Source organism: Rhyacophila brunnea, unplaced genomic scaffold (assembly GCF_057557595.1).
Source record: "Rhyacophila brunnea isolate RB1 unplaced genomic scaffold, BYU_Rbru_1.0 scaffold_22, whole genome shotgun sequence".
NCBI lineage: Eukaryota > Metazoa > Arthropoda > Insecta > Trichoptera > Rhyacophilidae > Rhyacophila > Rhyacophila brunnea.
In genome coordinates, this window is record NW_028232882.1 from 24,043,906 (window position 1) to 24,060,048 (window position 16,143).

A 16,143-nucleotide genomic window follows, 5' to 3' on the forward strand; every position below is an offset into this window, starting at 1 on the left:
AAGTGACGTGTTTCCAGCTCGACGTTCTCTCTCAGAATGCGAGCGAGTCCAAAATTTCGTTGCGCCTATAGTTGAAAATTATTTGCCGTTTCACTGATGTACCACTTTAAGCCTTGTCAGGCGCCATATTTTTTTTAAAGATTTTTTCAAATAGGTATGTTTCTGAGATTGTTTGAAAAGCATTGGGTTTGGGGATTCTTTAGCTACTAGAGTTATTTACAAGCACTCTGCACTAACTTTAAGTGGCATAAAAGAATTTCCACACAAATGTACAAATAATAATGAAACAAAAAATCCGCTATGTGTGTATGAACAAGACGACATGATAAAATGGAATAATCACCTCGAGACGGCAGTGACCACTCTGCGGTTGCATATGAAGCAGCTCTGCCCTGAGCGCTTTGATCTTGCTGGCCAGGTCTCTCCGATATTGCGGCAGGAGCTCACTGCACTCTTGCAGATTGGGAGGCAAGTCCGCCAGTGCCGCTTCACTGCCAATGCCTCCCGAAGCAGTAGAGCTCACCCCGTTACTGGTAGCAGTGGTGTTAGGTTGCGAAGGCGTGGCTGACGTAGTGTTCGGTACTCGGTGAGGCGTTCTGGAAAAGGCACTCGCGACAGCCGTTTCAGGAGGGCGTGCCCCCCGACTGACAGGAAACAGCAGTTTGTAATCACGGCTGCCGCTCGGACCAGAGTTTGTAAATGTAAGCGGCGTTCCTGACGGGTGAGACACATTACTCGCACTCGGTCTATTCGAGGATGAACTACTGTTAGGGGTGTCAGAGTCAGCATTGGAGGTGGACGCAGGCGTGGCTGGCGTTCTGCTGGGTGTGGCGGCACAAGCACTGGTCGTGGCCGCAACGGGGGTGGAGGGTGCAGCAGAAGATGCAGCAGAAGATGCGGCAGGAGCGGCATCTCTAGATCTATTGTTGTGAATGAGGGTGTTCAGGATTTGAGAATTGATGCGAGGGTCGGTAAACTGCGTTGTGCGATTGTTGTGGTCCACAAAGTACACCTGGAAAACAAAGCACTAGTATTATCAGAAAGCAAGAAATCAATTTATATTTGATTATCGATCAATATCAAATGTCCTCCAACTACATACAAAACAAATGGACAGTCCTGAATAAGATATGAACATATTTCGAGCTTAAAACTGATGAGAATCTGACCTAGTTACGAAAAGAGCTGATTTATCTGCATCTCGATTGAAAGGATCACATCTCTTCGTTTGCTTGACTGTTTTTATTTCCATTTTACACAATACTTTGCTCTTCTTCTGTGAGCCGTTTTAAAAAGAAATTTATTAAACACCAGTGTATGGTAACCTAAGTTTTGGGTAGTTGCTCATGAGACATTCCCAGACCTAAACAACTGCAAATGTTCTGAAAAGATAATATAATGAAATTACCCTTCCGGAAGCTGTCTGCCTCATCTCCCAGCCGGAGGGAAGGGGTCCGAGAGTGTCATTTGCGGCCGCCGTAGGGCTGAAGTCCCGAGGAATTCGAGGATCATGCCACGTTGATACACCGGACTTTATATGGTAGAAGTACACTTGCCCTTGCTGAGTAGTTCGCACCTCTGCAATTAAATAACATAAAGTAAATGTAAAATGATAGTTTAAATTAATTTATACTTTGTGTCTCAGAAATTTTGCAGAAACTGACAGAAGTACAATACTTTCTGAAATGCAACGTTTTTATGGTACAAGTGTTGTAATATGAGTACCGCAATACATTAATTCGTCAAATGTTAGTTTGGTTACCTAGATATTGAGACCTGATTTACCAAACTCTATGTGAACTTATATCTAGACTTATATTCACGACTACAAAAATAAAGCATTATTGAGTCGGTTGTTTACCATATCCTGGGGGAAGGTCTTCGGGGGTGACCGATGACTGATTCAAATGGTGTGACCGCGACGGATTATGAGCACCGGACGGCGTTTCATTTCTTCGTCTGGATACCACAAGAGGAGGCGGCCTAAAAAGGACAATGTAAAATATGAAAATCAATCGATCATGCATATAATATGTGGAGTATTTACAAAAATTTATGAACAAATTATTAATACCAGTCTTTTAGAGCACACACACATACAACTACTAAACACAGCCACCTGTGGTGGCCATATTGAGATTTTTTATAATGTTTGCATGGGATTTTTTCACACACACAGTGCTACAGAGTCAAACATGTGTAACTCGCTACAGTAGTGGTTGGGTATCCAGCATGTTGCTGCAATCGAGCATCAACCTCCACATGCAAACATTCCCACTGGTTACTGCGATCCATCTGGCTAATCATCGCGTTGGTGAAAAACAACTAGATAGACATATTATAGTGGTCAAGCACAACCATAAGCAGTTGTCTGTGTTCAGACTCAATGTCTTTAATAACAATGATTGACGCCTTCTCCGGAAAAAAAAATTGTGTAGTTATCAGCAAATCAGTCTAAATGACAGGTTCTGCATACCAGTCAAAAAATCATTATTTCATTTTAACAACAGATAGTATTAGAAGTCCCAGAGAAGTGGCAAGCAGCATGTCATTATTTGTGAACAGTTGCATCGTATTTAATCAATATTACCTTAAAACAAACACTTTAAGATAATGTTATTTTGCCGGAGAGCGGCTTCATTATTATTATTAATTTTTGTTTGTAAATATTTTGATCACATTGAATATTGGTTAATAGTAAAAATGGTGCAAAATGTAAGTACTTATAAAATAATTAACTGAAGAATAGTTCCATATTCTAGAAATGATGAGAAATTTAGTCAATTACAAAAGTCACAAGAGAGAAACTATCAGTTCAATTTTTTGAGTCATTGATCAAAATGATCCTCACCTGACAGATTGAATGAGCTTATTAGCGTGTGTCTCCACTATACTCTCGGGCCTCTGCCGTACGGGCAGTGAGACGGGGCCGCTGTTCACTTTGTTCAACTTCCAGACGTCTTCGGAAGGCGGTGTCCGCTCCTGTGCAGCGGCAGCAGCAGCAGGCAGAGCGGGGGTCTGCCCCGCAGTGGCCAGGGCAGCTTCCGCACTCCCGTTCTGAATAAGCAGAGAGGTGCGCGGAGATTTGGCAGCGGCGGCAGGTTTCGGAGTAATGTTCTTGATCTCCGTGTGCATGGAACTCTTGGGACTGGTGGGGCTGACGGTGGCCGAGCTGCACGGACTCTGCACATCAACCGGTGTGACGATCTCGTCCGAGTTGTTGTTCTCCAACCTGGCACCGGCGTCAGTCTTAATCTTGTCACGTTTGATTTCGGCGGTAATATTTGTCCTCTCGGACGATTTCTGCCGAGAATTCACTAAATTTATCACATCCACAGCGGCGGTCGGTGCTCTGTTGTGTTCTTGACTGGGATCTTTGGAATTGATCTCATCGAGACGTTTTTCGATGGAATTTAAAAGATTTAAAGTTTCAGCTGACGGCTGAGATGTTTCGGTTCTGGGGCCGTTGCTGGCGACTTCCGACGGCAGGGATATGTTGAGGTCTGTTTGGTTGGGGGAGGAAACTAAAGAGAGGCTGTTGTCGCAGGAGGGATTGGCGTTGCTAAGACTCCTCCGGTGGGCGTGGGCGGGACCGGAGACGATGTCGTGCAAAGCGGCACTCTGGGAGCTGCTCCTGGTGTGCTGGGGCTGAGGTTGCGCCTGCTGGGAGGGGGACGATGGGTCACTGCCCTCCGCGGGTCGTGTAGGCCTGTTCCATTGTGACGTTCGGGTTACGTGGTTCACGTAATACATTCTGAAATTATATAAAAACTAATTCAATCTTATATTATAATTAATGTGTGGGTCATGCAATTTTCTCTCTATTAAGAAATGAAGTGTTCATTATTGGTCATGTTCAGACAGTGACGAAGACTCCTAACTAGGCGATATCTACAAAAATATAAACCTTAACACATTCACCGCTGGCCAGTTAATTACCACAACTCGGTCACTGCTAAAGACACGCCTGGCGTGTAGCAATTAGCATGATAATTAAATGTGATAATTAGTCAGCAGTGAAAGTATAAATATCTAATGGCCACGCACCTGGCGCGTCTTTAGCAGTGAAAGAAAATAAATCTAAATTATTACCGTAAAATGACAGACTCCTCAAATATTCAATATTTACCTTGACATGACTGAAAGAAATTATTTAACTACGAGGATTAATTAGACACTAAATAATATTTGAATGAAATTAGGTATGTAGTGAATTGTCAATTATCGCAGCCTTCTCACGCTTCCAACATGGCACACAAAAATATTCTGTGATTTCAGTTACCCACAGAGTACCTCCCATCAACAGATGCTCTTTGCCACTAATTTCAGGACAGCTGTTTTAAGTCCGAAGAAATCTTTCCCATGAAGGCTTCATGGAAATCATGAATAGTGAACCGATTCTAGCTTTTATTACGAATCCTCTCAATGCCAACCAATTAAATTATTATCTATCTGATATTAACACGAGCACCATTAAAATGGAATTGCTCAACTTTATGAAGAAAGAGTTATGGAGCACTGATAGCACACATTGCTTAAGACACAATGGAATTTCACTGTATAATTCAGACATCCAAATGCGCTTTATGCCAGTTTGGTTCTACGAATAATCTTGTCATACATCCTCCGTCGATTGACATTTTGTAGTCTGAAATAAACATAATTGTTGAAACGTATATAATGTATAATAATGATGTATTTGTAAGATATGGAGTATGCCATTAGGCTACCGACCTCCCATTAGCAGTGGTCCTTTCCTCCCAACCGTGTGGTAGCGGTAGGGGCGGATTGGGAGAGGAGGTGAGGTGCGGAGAGGAGACATCGCCGGCGGGGCCCACCACGGCCAAGGGTGATCGGCCCCCCGCCCCTCCCCCGTCCCTCGAGAGCAGAGACACGATTATCTTCCCCCGGATCGCCTCCGCGTCACCCGCCATCCACTTGCATAGATCGAGGCATTGATCTGCAAGCATAATAATTATCATTGAGTGAGATTGGATGACTATTGAACAAGATATAAGCAACTGGAGAAAAATTAAGTTGGATGAATCAAAAACCAATTTTGGACAATTTGTTATTTAATATTGTACATAGCAATGCCACTTCAGCACCAATATTACTTTTGGGTATGTTATCTGAATTGATATAGTAATAAGGCTGTATCCTATGCAAAATATAAATATTAAAGTAGATACATTTCGCAGAATAGCTCAAAGATAATGTAGATTAAATTGCAATATAGATAGAGAGATGACATTTCCTAAATTCAGTAGGTTGACAAAAATATATAAAAATCAACGACTTTAATTGATGAAAATTGGATTGGTGACATTCAATGCATATAAGCTCACAAGTACCTTTATAAAAAATTTGACCTTTCATTCAATATTAAACACATAAAGACATGCCAATATATTGTAGCCAGATTAATGAACAAGCCAACATAAATTAATTATTATCGTCCATTTTAACTTTTATAAAAGAATGATCCTCTAGATTTGCTATAATCTAATAGTCTAATACTGGCCTTGTAGCGCCTGTACACGTGCATGGATTTACTTGCTCCAATAGTGTGTATTTTAAACTATCACGATAATACTGTTTACACATAAAAGTGCTGACTGTCTCGCCAATCTCATTCTTCAAGAGTAAGCGAGACGCGATGTTGTCATTTTATAGTACTATTTAACAGGTCGTGAAAATCGGTTAACCTCAAAATGAGTGCGCGGTGTAGTTCGTTATTTTACCGGCAGGTTCGCCACTATCGTTCTACTGCGCAGGAACAAGTATCACACAGTCCAATTATCGCATGACCATTCAGAAGCTTCTGAACTTTTTAAATCCATGCATGCAATCTTGCAATTTGCACAATAGTAAGTGTTTATACGTGCATTTTTTGTTACGGCGATAATACATACTGTCAGTAGCAAATCCATGCACGTACACATGGTACACAGGGTATAATTCATTGTAACGTAATTGAAAGCGTAATTCAACTGCAACGAAATTCTATTTAAATAAATGATCCGTTATATGGTATTGTGTTCTCCGGTAATGTTTCTCATATGAATACCGACGTGCAATTCTATAAGTTCAAATATAATTCTATAATTCCATCAAGTATTAACATTCAAACTATTTTATTTTTTATATGGCTAATAAATTCATTACTCCTCACTAGCCTGCATTATATAAAAATATTCAAGGATAATTAGTATAATAGTAGGTAAACAATTAACCATTATATATATATGCTAAGCAGATCAAGTTCATTTATTGACTGTAACGATGACGAATATATACAAAACAGTAAGCGTGTCATGTCTATAAAAAGCATATGATTCTGATTATCAATGAAAATTCCGCCAGGATATGGTCTGTTGATAATGAGTAATACTTTACAATTTTGTATGGCGATAAATAAAAATATACAATACAAGGAAAACTTACATCCGGTGTCTTTGAGTCGTTGAACTGTTAATTCCCCAATACGTACACATCCTAGAAATCCAGATCCTTGCCTTTTATGGATTTTACGATGATTCCAAATCCTAGAAAACACAAATAATATAATAATTAATGGTGATAAATAATCGTATTAATAAAAAACATTGCATGTGTGGTGAACAGATACGACAGAAATGAAACTTTTTAATTTGCTCTCCATTACTAAGCACGGAATCCATCCCTTCTTCACTTCCACCACGGTTTTCAGAATACTTCCAATGTTATTAATCAGTTACGTGGTTTTCCTGACATACTGTCTGGCTCTCGTAGTCCAGTGTGTAATGCACTGGCCTCTTATCCGGGGGCTCCGAGTTCCGATTCCCGGTGAGGTCAAGCCCAGGTGTTTATGTGACCGTTTCACTTCTACTACTACACTACTGTCATTGGGTCTCATGGCCTGTTGCAGTATGAATAAGAATATAGATGTGTGTATATATATTTTCATATTCAAATATTAAGTAAAAGACCAAATGGTTAAAATAGCAAGTAGGGAGCATAGATTGATTGAAAACTGGCAGTCATATGACAAATTGTCTGTACTGTTTCTTTGTTTTTCCTGCCATTTTGTGAATGTCTTGAATTTAGTTCTGGTTTAAATCTGTTGTCTTGTTTACGTAACCCACCTACGCGTATCTTGATGTTTTAAGCGATTATTCATCTTAATGCATGGCTTTTAGCTTACGTAAAATTGACAAGGAAATATTTTTCCATGGCTGAATTGTGTATTCAAATGTTCGCTTTGATACAGCCATATACGTGAGATGTGTGAAATGTCAAATTGAAGTCTAATTGAATTACAGAGTATCCAATACTACGAATTTAATTTAATTATTCAAAGATTATTTCGGCAACATCTGCACATAGAATCATGTATGTAATGAACTAAATGGGTAAATCTGAAATTATAGAGGACTGTCATGGTATAAGTGTGAAGTTCTCTTCAAATGAACCTGCAATGAGGAGTCAATTGTAGCTAACTTAATCAGTAGACCCGATGTCTTTTTTTGCTTCAATTTCATACATCTCCATAAAAAGTTTTTTCAACATCAACACCTTTCTAAACAACTGTATCCCCCACGTCTATTAACAGAATAATCAATATTAAGTATAGTGGAACTCTTGATACGATTTCTTCCCATGCGTAGCCAAGTAGTTGCAGCTAATGTGAGTTAAGTATTATCTATTTCTATTGTCGATTACGTTTAGATCGCGCCTGCTGTACCGCCACTGTCTCGCTCGATGCCCCACCCACTCTTTTTTGTTTCCCGCTCAAACTATGAAACTTTAAGATAGTGAGATACGTTTATATATTCTTCCAAAATATTTACTATTCCTGCTGTGATAAAAATAATATTAATTATTGGTCTCACGCAAAAATCATACGAAAGTTAGATCGCGCCTGCTGTACCGCCACTGTCTCGCTCGATGCCCCACCCACTCTTTTTTGTTTCCCGCTCAAACTATGAAACTTTAAGATAGTGAGATACGTTTATATATTCTTCCAAAATATTTACTATTCCTGCTGTGATAAAAATAATATTAATTATTGGTCTCACGCAAAAATCATACGAAAGTCCCCCCACCATGTTTTTAAATATGGGATGCCGTAATTTTCAGATTAGATTGGTGTTTATATAAATACACACATAATAAATTATTCAACATATCTGTTATGAGAGGAAATAGATTTTAATTAGATCACTGATTTTTAGCTTGATCGAATCTTTGTTTTGTGTTAAACTGTAACATTTTTATTTATCTTGTTTCTGAGTATAATACGTTATCAATCTGTAACCAAATAGTTTCAATGTGATTGTTTATTTGAAATAAAGAGATAAATTAAATAATGAATTCATTCATACGCCAAGCGATGCAATATCTTATGACTAACTTCAACATTAGCAGACAAGAATGCATGATGTAATTCATTATCGGCTTCAAGTTATTTCACATGTAGCACAATAATATAACAGTTTCATATTTCTTTTAAATATTTTTTTTTAAAGACTTCTATTCTTTATCCTTTCTCTACACGGGGTCTAACTATATGAAAACGAAACGGACAAAAATACTACAATGGTGGGTCGCGCATACGAACTCGACACAACTGCAACACGTTAACTTTGCCAAAGTGATTTTAGGCATTCACAAAACACATGTAACTTAATGTACATCAACACACAACATTGATGAGCAGTGCACATTCAATATTGGTAATATTTGAGGACATTCAGGAAACTTGTGTTTAATGGGCTAGCTTGCTTCTTATATTATCATAAACCAAAACTGTTATCATGAAAGCCTTGGTGACTATGACAACTGGCTTTCGCATTTCTATCTTATTAACCTGTTCTGTGGTCAAAACTGAAAGTGAGGTTTGTATTTTGTTTTTCATCTTGATAAAAACAAATACTTATCTCCTAACCTTAATTCTTTGCACAATCTTGCAATGAAGCAGTTACGCGTCTTTATATATGTCTAGAATACTTGTCAATGCACAACGCACTTCAATTACGGCAATACCGATTACAATTTGCACAATCGGATGATATTTGAGCAGTAAATAATTAAGGCTATTCCTCAGCTGAGGCATGGTCTAAAAAGATCGTGACTAGGCGATGCGCGGATTGTGCAAATGACGCGAGCCGAACAAAATATAATTTTTGTTTATTGTGATATTACTAATAATAATAGTATATTCGTTGACATGTTTTCTTTTTCAACTACATGCGGAACGTGTTTTAGTCATCTTTACACGATTTAAGAATATATTCCTCAGACGCCATTACAAAACATATTGACGTGCTCACAAGTCGAATATCGCTCTCTGAATAGTGTTGAAAATTATTTGCCGTTTCACTTATGTACACTCTTAACTACAAAAACATTCTTTTACACAAGGTTTTTTTTAACACTGGTGTTAATAATATATACTTATGCGTGTTTTAATGTTATATAGATGGTCTTTGACTTTCGTACAATTCACTATTTCGTACATTTCTCAACACTTAGATTTATGTCAATAATAGGAAAACTGTACGCTTCCATGCAGTTTATTTGTTTATGTATGCATAAATATTTCACCTTAGCGATGGTGCCCACAGAACGCGTCGAGCGGGCGAAGTCGGCGTATTAAGTGTTTATTCATAACCATAATCACACGTCTCTCGCCGCGCATTACCCTTCACCTATGTAATAAGCGGCCCAAGCAGCACAAAACAATTATTTTTACAGCGTCTCTCATAACAAAGCAATAAAAATATTATATTATTTCGGGGCTTGTAATAAATATTTACGACGACATTATTCAACTAGCGAAATAAAGGACATGCAATAAAATTAAACAATGCGTTCTCTGTTATTAAATAATGACTTTTCGCCCGTCGATCGACGACGTCGTCCAGAGCGTGATTTTGCTCGCTGTGTTCCATGAATGGACTCCATTGTATTTTCTTTCATTCGTATCGCCGAGAAGCGGTGATTCGCGAAAAAACGATGATTCATGCGGCGGGCGCGTATAATGCGTCGCCAAATCCAGTGGGCGCTGGCGTATTTGATTACGTTGTATTTTCGATGATTTACGCGCCACTTGTAGAAATTTTGCGCGAGCGCCGCACTCGCTGCGTCAACGGGCTTTATGCCTTATAAATTTCTAAACAAGAAACAGAGAAATGGCAGCAATTTAAATCGATCTTTTCGCAAAAATCACTAATCATCGGAGATTTTATTTCAAGAAATATTATTATTATTACTGATAAGAGATTTTATTTCAAGAAATATTATTATTATTACTGATAATTTCTGCGCTGAGAATTATTATTATTTTATGAACACCTGCAAGATGAAGCTGATCAGAAAACAGGGCTGTCAAAATAATATTAAGCATTCATATTTTTTAAATGTTAATTTCATCATGGTTTTTAATCAAACCTGTGCAAGTACGTACTGATAACTTGGGTGGATTTTGTAGCAAACATACTATTGATATATATACGGGTATATTATTATTATAACCCAATTCAAATTGAACATAGGTTGATACTCAAATACTATTATAGTATGTTTATGATTTCGAGAAAATAATACGATGGTATAATTAATCCATATCAATTATTTGAAAACATTACATTCGCACTTTGCACAAAATTACAAACACATTCGAAGTTTGCCGCACACGTACAGACCACGTGATATTTGTTTACGCAAAATCGTCGCTTTTCAAAATGGCGAATTTGATTACCAGATTTTACTGCGATGAATCAGTATGTTCCTTTTTGTCTTTTTTTATTCGTAGGTTTGTTTACTATGTACACCGAGAAATTTCCATTTATAAACTCGGAAACGATTTTTACAGAAGAGTTTTGGAATATAATGCAACCAAAACTGGAAAAAATTCTATCATGGGTGTTGACTTCCTGAATTAGCTAACCCCAGGTCCATGCCACTACGTGAACCACAGTGGATATTAAGCCATTTCCACACTGGCAACAAGTTGCTGGCAACCTCATTAAATTTTACGATACTTACCATAATTGCTTAAGAAATTTTACAATAATTATCGTAAAATCTAACGAGGTTGCCAGCAAATTAACTTGTTGCCAGTGTGGACCCGGCATTAGATGCACAAAACTTAAATAATATATATTATAAATAAAAATTTAAAATTATAAATATATATTATGATTTATGTCTTCGACAGCCCTGATGAAATAAATGTGAAATATGAGTCGGATCAGTCACAGAGCAAATTTATTAACACAAACAACTTTGACACAACCTTTTTATATTAACTAGTAGACCAGATATTATGGACCACATGTTAAAAAATCATATTTTCAATTCTCAAGGCCAATTCTGTAGAACGTCCTCTTAAGGATTATTGATTAATGATATTCAATCGGCCTTTCGTACAATCAAAAAGGTGTCCCTTCGAATTGTTCAAGTTAAGGGTCTCAGTTTGTATGAAGATTAGAAGACTCAATTAAAAGAAGATTCTAATATGAAATTTTAAGCAAGTAAAGGCTGGTTAGACAAATTTAAACTGAGGAATTCTTCACAAAATATTAATTATGTCGCTGAGTTTCAAGACCCGCTATAACACTTTTTTGAAATAATTAAGATGTATATATCGTTGAATTCGTTATTAAAATCTCTACATGAAAATTTTATCGCTTCTTTCAAAATCCGCTACGATTAGGGCTTGCGCAGAGAGAGAGCGGTCGGAGTTCTGCGTTCAACCGACCGTTGACCGCTAGCGTTCAGGGACAGCAGACAGGTGGCGGTCAACAATAAGCGTTCCATTTGTTTACAAACGTTGTACTGACACAAGCGCTGCATAATGCGAGACCGCTATATTCCGACTGCGAGTGGAAGTGAGAAAGCACCGCTGTTGCGTACTCACTCCCCCGTGTGGTTTCGCTCTATGTTGTGTGACAGCTCAAATTCCTATGACAGGACTGGACGGGAGGTACGGCGTTCTTTGTAATTCCGGGCATAGAACTCTAGAGCTCTAGCGTTCCAATTGACCGGCGCGGTCTGACCGCCGGCTGTGTACCCATACAGTATGAAGTCCATACAGTACAAAGAACGCCGAACTCCGAACGCGGAACGCAGACCGCCTGACCGCGCTCTGTCTGCGCAAGCCCTTAACTGTCATTTATGAAACAAAATCAATGTGTCTATCAAATCCCGCTGTATCACTACTGAAACATTCAAAAACCTTTTTAGTTCAAAAAGTTTTTGTTGATTTTCTCAACATAATGAAAAAGTGTTATAGTGGGTCTTGAAACTCAGCGACACAATTAACTTCACTGGAAAAGCTGCTCGTGCAGATAAAGATGCCAGTAATGCGTCAATTACATTGAGCTACTTTACGAGCTGTTTGTTGGCGAATTTAAAAGCGGGCGATTCAGCTACTGCAATTGTGATGATGGCACACAAAACTTTCCATTCGCTGAGAAGCTACAAGCCAGCGACTATTTTGACAGAACGTAGTTCGTTTTTTTACCGGGAGGTTGCTACTGCGCAGACGCAGTAGGCCCACACGCCGGCATGTAGCGTATAAAGTTGACCGGCTTTCAACTTTTCTCGGTAGATTGTTTACAATCTGCTTGTTAGCTTGTTCAATGACACTGGGCGACTTTACAGGCAGATTGTAAATTTGCCAACAAGCAGCTCAATGTAATTGACGCATAATGATTTATTTCCTCAGTGTACAAAATATTATAAGGTACATTTTTTAATGTTTTTTTTACATTGCTCTACTTTCGTACATAGTTTCAGGAACCAATTATGTACGAAAGTAGAAGATAGCCTATACTGTACCTGCCTATACAAATTCCAAGGATTATTAGTTAGGTATACCTACCTACCCTACATACTGATTATGGTGTCGATGATACCAGAGGAGTTTACACAAAAATACTAATAATAACTAGGTATTAAAGAATTTATCTACAATAAGCACCTATAAAGTCATAGCTAATACAGGTGACATTTACACACGATTTTATTTGAAGTATTCCTGATCGTCGGCTGACAAAATATACTTAGTACAAACAATAACAACAGGTGATATTTTAAAAACTTACGTTATTAATATGCCATCGCCTTTTCCCAGATACAAATCGTAATGTGAATTCCATTTCGGGTCCAGGGAAGCTTTGACAGTTTCGGTTGAATGAACCTGTCCGCTGCCGTCCACTGATATTTTGGCGAAAGGATCCGGTAATCCTGCAAACAACACCCGACACAATTAATCCGATGACAGATAAAGCGTGCACCGCATGCATAAGCGGGTATAATTAAATGTAAAACAATAATCGGAAGTTGAAATCTCGCATAATCTTGCGGACGAAAAGTCGAGATGAATCGTAAAATGTATTCAATTGAAACACTTACGGAATAAATCTTTCCTGGCCAAGTTACGCGCGCAGAGTACTGAAAAAATAAATTATAATTAATTGACGTGACATTTAACAGTTGAGCCCGAATGAAGATTCATAGGCCATATTGGTTTCATATGACGAATGCCAAAAACTTTTTGAATTTTTTGACAAATAAATTTAACGTAGAGACACCGATAGCACGTCACACAAAAACTCACTTGTTATTCTAATTTTTTGGGCCCCGTATTTACGGGTCGATGGGACACTAGACATTCTGTAAAGATGTTATTAGTCAACACTTCCCAATTCTAACATTACCGTGGATCGCCATCTTATAATTTACAAACATTCGGAGATGCCAGGGTTAAAAAATTCTTTACATCAAATCAAATAATTTCCCAAAAAAAGAGAAAAAAATTGAAAAACATTAAAAAAAGGTTTTTTCATAGATTCGACAAACAAAAATAGTAGAGTGCTCTTTTCTTCAAAAAAATTTCAACGAAAGTTGTCTTTGATTTAAAAAATGTAACCTGTTCTGAAAACGAGTTCGTTCCCTGAAACACCACAATCCTATTATACCTACCTACATGGAATAGGAATTATATTTTTGGTAGTTACCACCAGTGGCGGAGCTAAAACTATTGGGCCCATATTATACGAAAAACATGCAAGGGCGTTTCTAATAAAAAATATCATCTAAAAACAAGTCAGATCCTTAATCATAATATGGGCTTCCACACAGTAGAGGTTTGTATTAAGGGCACACATGCTTACCTAGAGTTAGAAGTTAGTTAGTTAGTTAGTTAGAATATTATTTTTGCGAGAAATTGATGTTAACTACTAATAATTATTGTCCCACTTTGAAAAACAATGTGTATTTGCCAAACCCAGTATTCGAACCTGGGACCCACGACATTTTAAGCCGCTCGGCCATTGTGGGCATCTTCTTCATTACTTCGGTATAACTATAGAATTTTCAATTTGAATTTTTGTCGATACCCTTCTTTGATTGTCGATTTTTTTTCCTACAATGATTATTGAAAACCATATCTGTTCATGAACATTGTATAAAAACTCTTAAAATGTTCTGATACAGGTGTTTTTTGTATTCTGTCTCGGATGGAAAACATTGAATGTTTTTCATCTATCTAGGCAGAACATATTTTAAAACATCTCGATACAAATGTGATTTGTTCACGTACAGCTGATGTTCTTGGTCTGGAGTAGGCTTTTATTAGTAATTAATAAAAAAGATACATACCTAGATCTGATATTAGGTCGAGTGACTATGTTATCGATAATTCATGCCAAGCAGCTCCTAGATACATACCTACCTAGATATCATTGTAAATTCATTTTTGGTGATCCAGGAAGTCAAGTAACTTGCCTTGATGTAATAAAAAAAATTAACTCGAGGAATGAAAATGCTTCCTGTTGAAAATATCAAGATCGATTTAACTGTAATGTTATACAGTCAAACTTGGTTATTACGAAGAAGATGGGACTGACTGAATTTGCTCGTATAAGCGTTACTCTTATATTATCAGAGACAGTGCTGCCATCTTTTTCTATTCTGATTATAGTACAAAGGTGTAAAAATTAATAGTATTTTTGAAAAATATATAGTACAGGAACATTTTACGTCTTGAATCCTTTAAAATAATAGTATTTTGGCATATTTGTCGTAAAACTATAGTATTTTACATTTTTCGCGAATTTAAATTATAGTATTGTACTATAATTATAGTACAGTGGCATCACTGATCAAAGAGGTATTTTTAAATGAGTGGTCACATAACACAAAAAGTCGCAATTCAAACAAAAATACACATTTAGAATTTTTCCCCGAAACAAGCATAGGATTCATAAACTACAAAAGAAGTTGTTTATTGTAATAAACACTGGTAGGTATCTACTTACATACTTCACAAACCATGGATTTTTTTTTCAACCCATATGCTTGGATACTTTTTCTATCTTGTCGGCGAAAACACCAATTAGGTAGGTACTTAACTAGTGTCATAAACGTAATCCGAACCCGGCGGCATCCTGCCTGGTCGGATTTTATTGCAGGGTCGAAATGTTTTTGATATTTTAGCTCGGTATATCCGATAAGGAATAAATTATAAATAGATTAGAATTATAAAAGTGAATAAATGTATGAAGAAAATCATAAACTAAAATGTGAACGAATGTTTCCTCGTTACATCCGAGATCTCGCTATATGTGTGATCGTAATAACTGAGGTCGATTGCATTATTATAATTATAATATCAACTCAACTCTCATAAGTACATACTTACCCATTTTCAAGAAGCGACCTGCATAATATCCTTACCTAAGTATATTATTTACAAAGCCAGCTGCAGAAACTGCTAAAAACGGAGAGAACACGATGACCATTATTCTCGAGGATTCCATTGTAAAATTAAACTCATTCATGATAATTTGGCTCAATGTTTTTTGTCTTTTCATGGGAAATGGACATGGTTTTTAGTTTCGTTTGATACTATGATTTACTACATGCATAAAACAAGTTAAAAACAAAAAAAAAAACCTCCAGTTGCAATTCTGGAAATTCCTTTCTTATCACACAGTTTTCAAATTTCAATTTCCTAATCTGTGGAAATAAATCCAAATCTTTCTATATAATTGGTACTATGTACTTCGATAAGTGTCGGACAAGAGCCAAACTTCTTTCTACATGTCACGGGAATGAGGGATTGGGGAAAGACAGGTTAAATAAAAAATA

At 37.3% G+C, this 16,143-nt stretch overlaps 1 protein-coding gene across 2 annotated transcripts in view; it reads right to left on the reverse strand.

The window, feature by feature from the left end:
• The window catches only part of Smurf (SMAD specific E3 ubiquitin protein ligase), a 39,877-nt gene extending 26,143 nt beyond the window's left edge, over positions 1-13,734 (reverse strand). For both annotated transcript variants that reach the window (XM_085949727.1, XM_085949729.1), the window contains exons 1-9: positions 13,610-13,734; positions 13,405-13,443; positions 13,095-13,236; positions 6,448-6,548; positions 4,735-4,960; positions 2,852-3,754; positions 1,862-1,983; positions 1,409-1,578; positions 344-1,012 (exon numbers count right to left, since the gene is read on the reverse strand). In XM_085949727.1, the coding sequence (XP_085805853.1) occupies positions 344-1,012; positions 1,409-1,578; positions 1,862-1,983; positions 2,852-3,754; positions 4,735-4,960; positions 6,448-6,548; positions 13,095-13,236; positions 13,405-13,443; positions 13,610-13,664 (2,427 nt within the window). In that variant the 5' untranslated portion in view covers positions 13,665-13,734. The remainder of the gene's footprint in view (positions 1-343; positions 1,013-1,408; positions 1,579-1,861; positions 1,984-2,851; positions 3,755-4,734; positions 4,961-6,447; positions 6,549-13,094; positions 13,237-13,404; positions 13,444-13,609) is intronic.
• Positions 13,735-16,143: the final 2,409 nt, after the last annotated feature.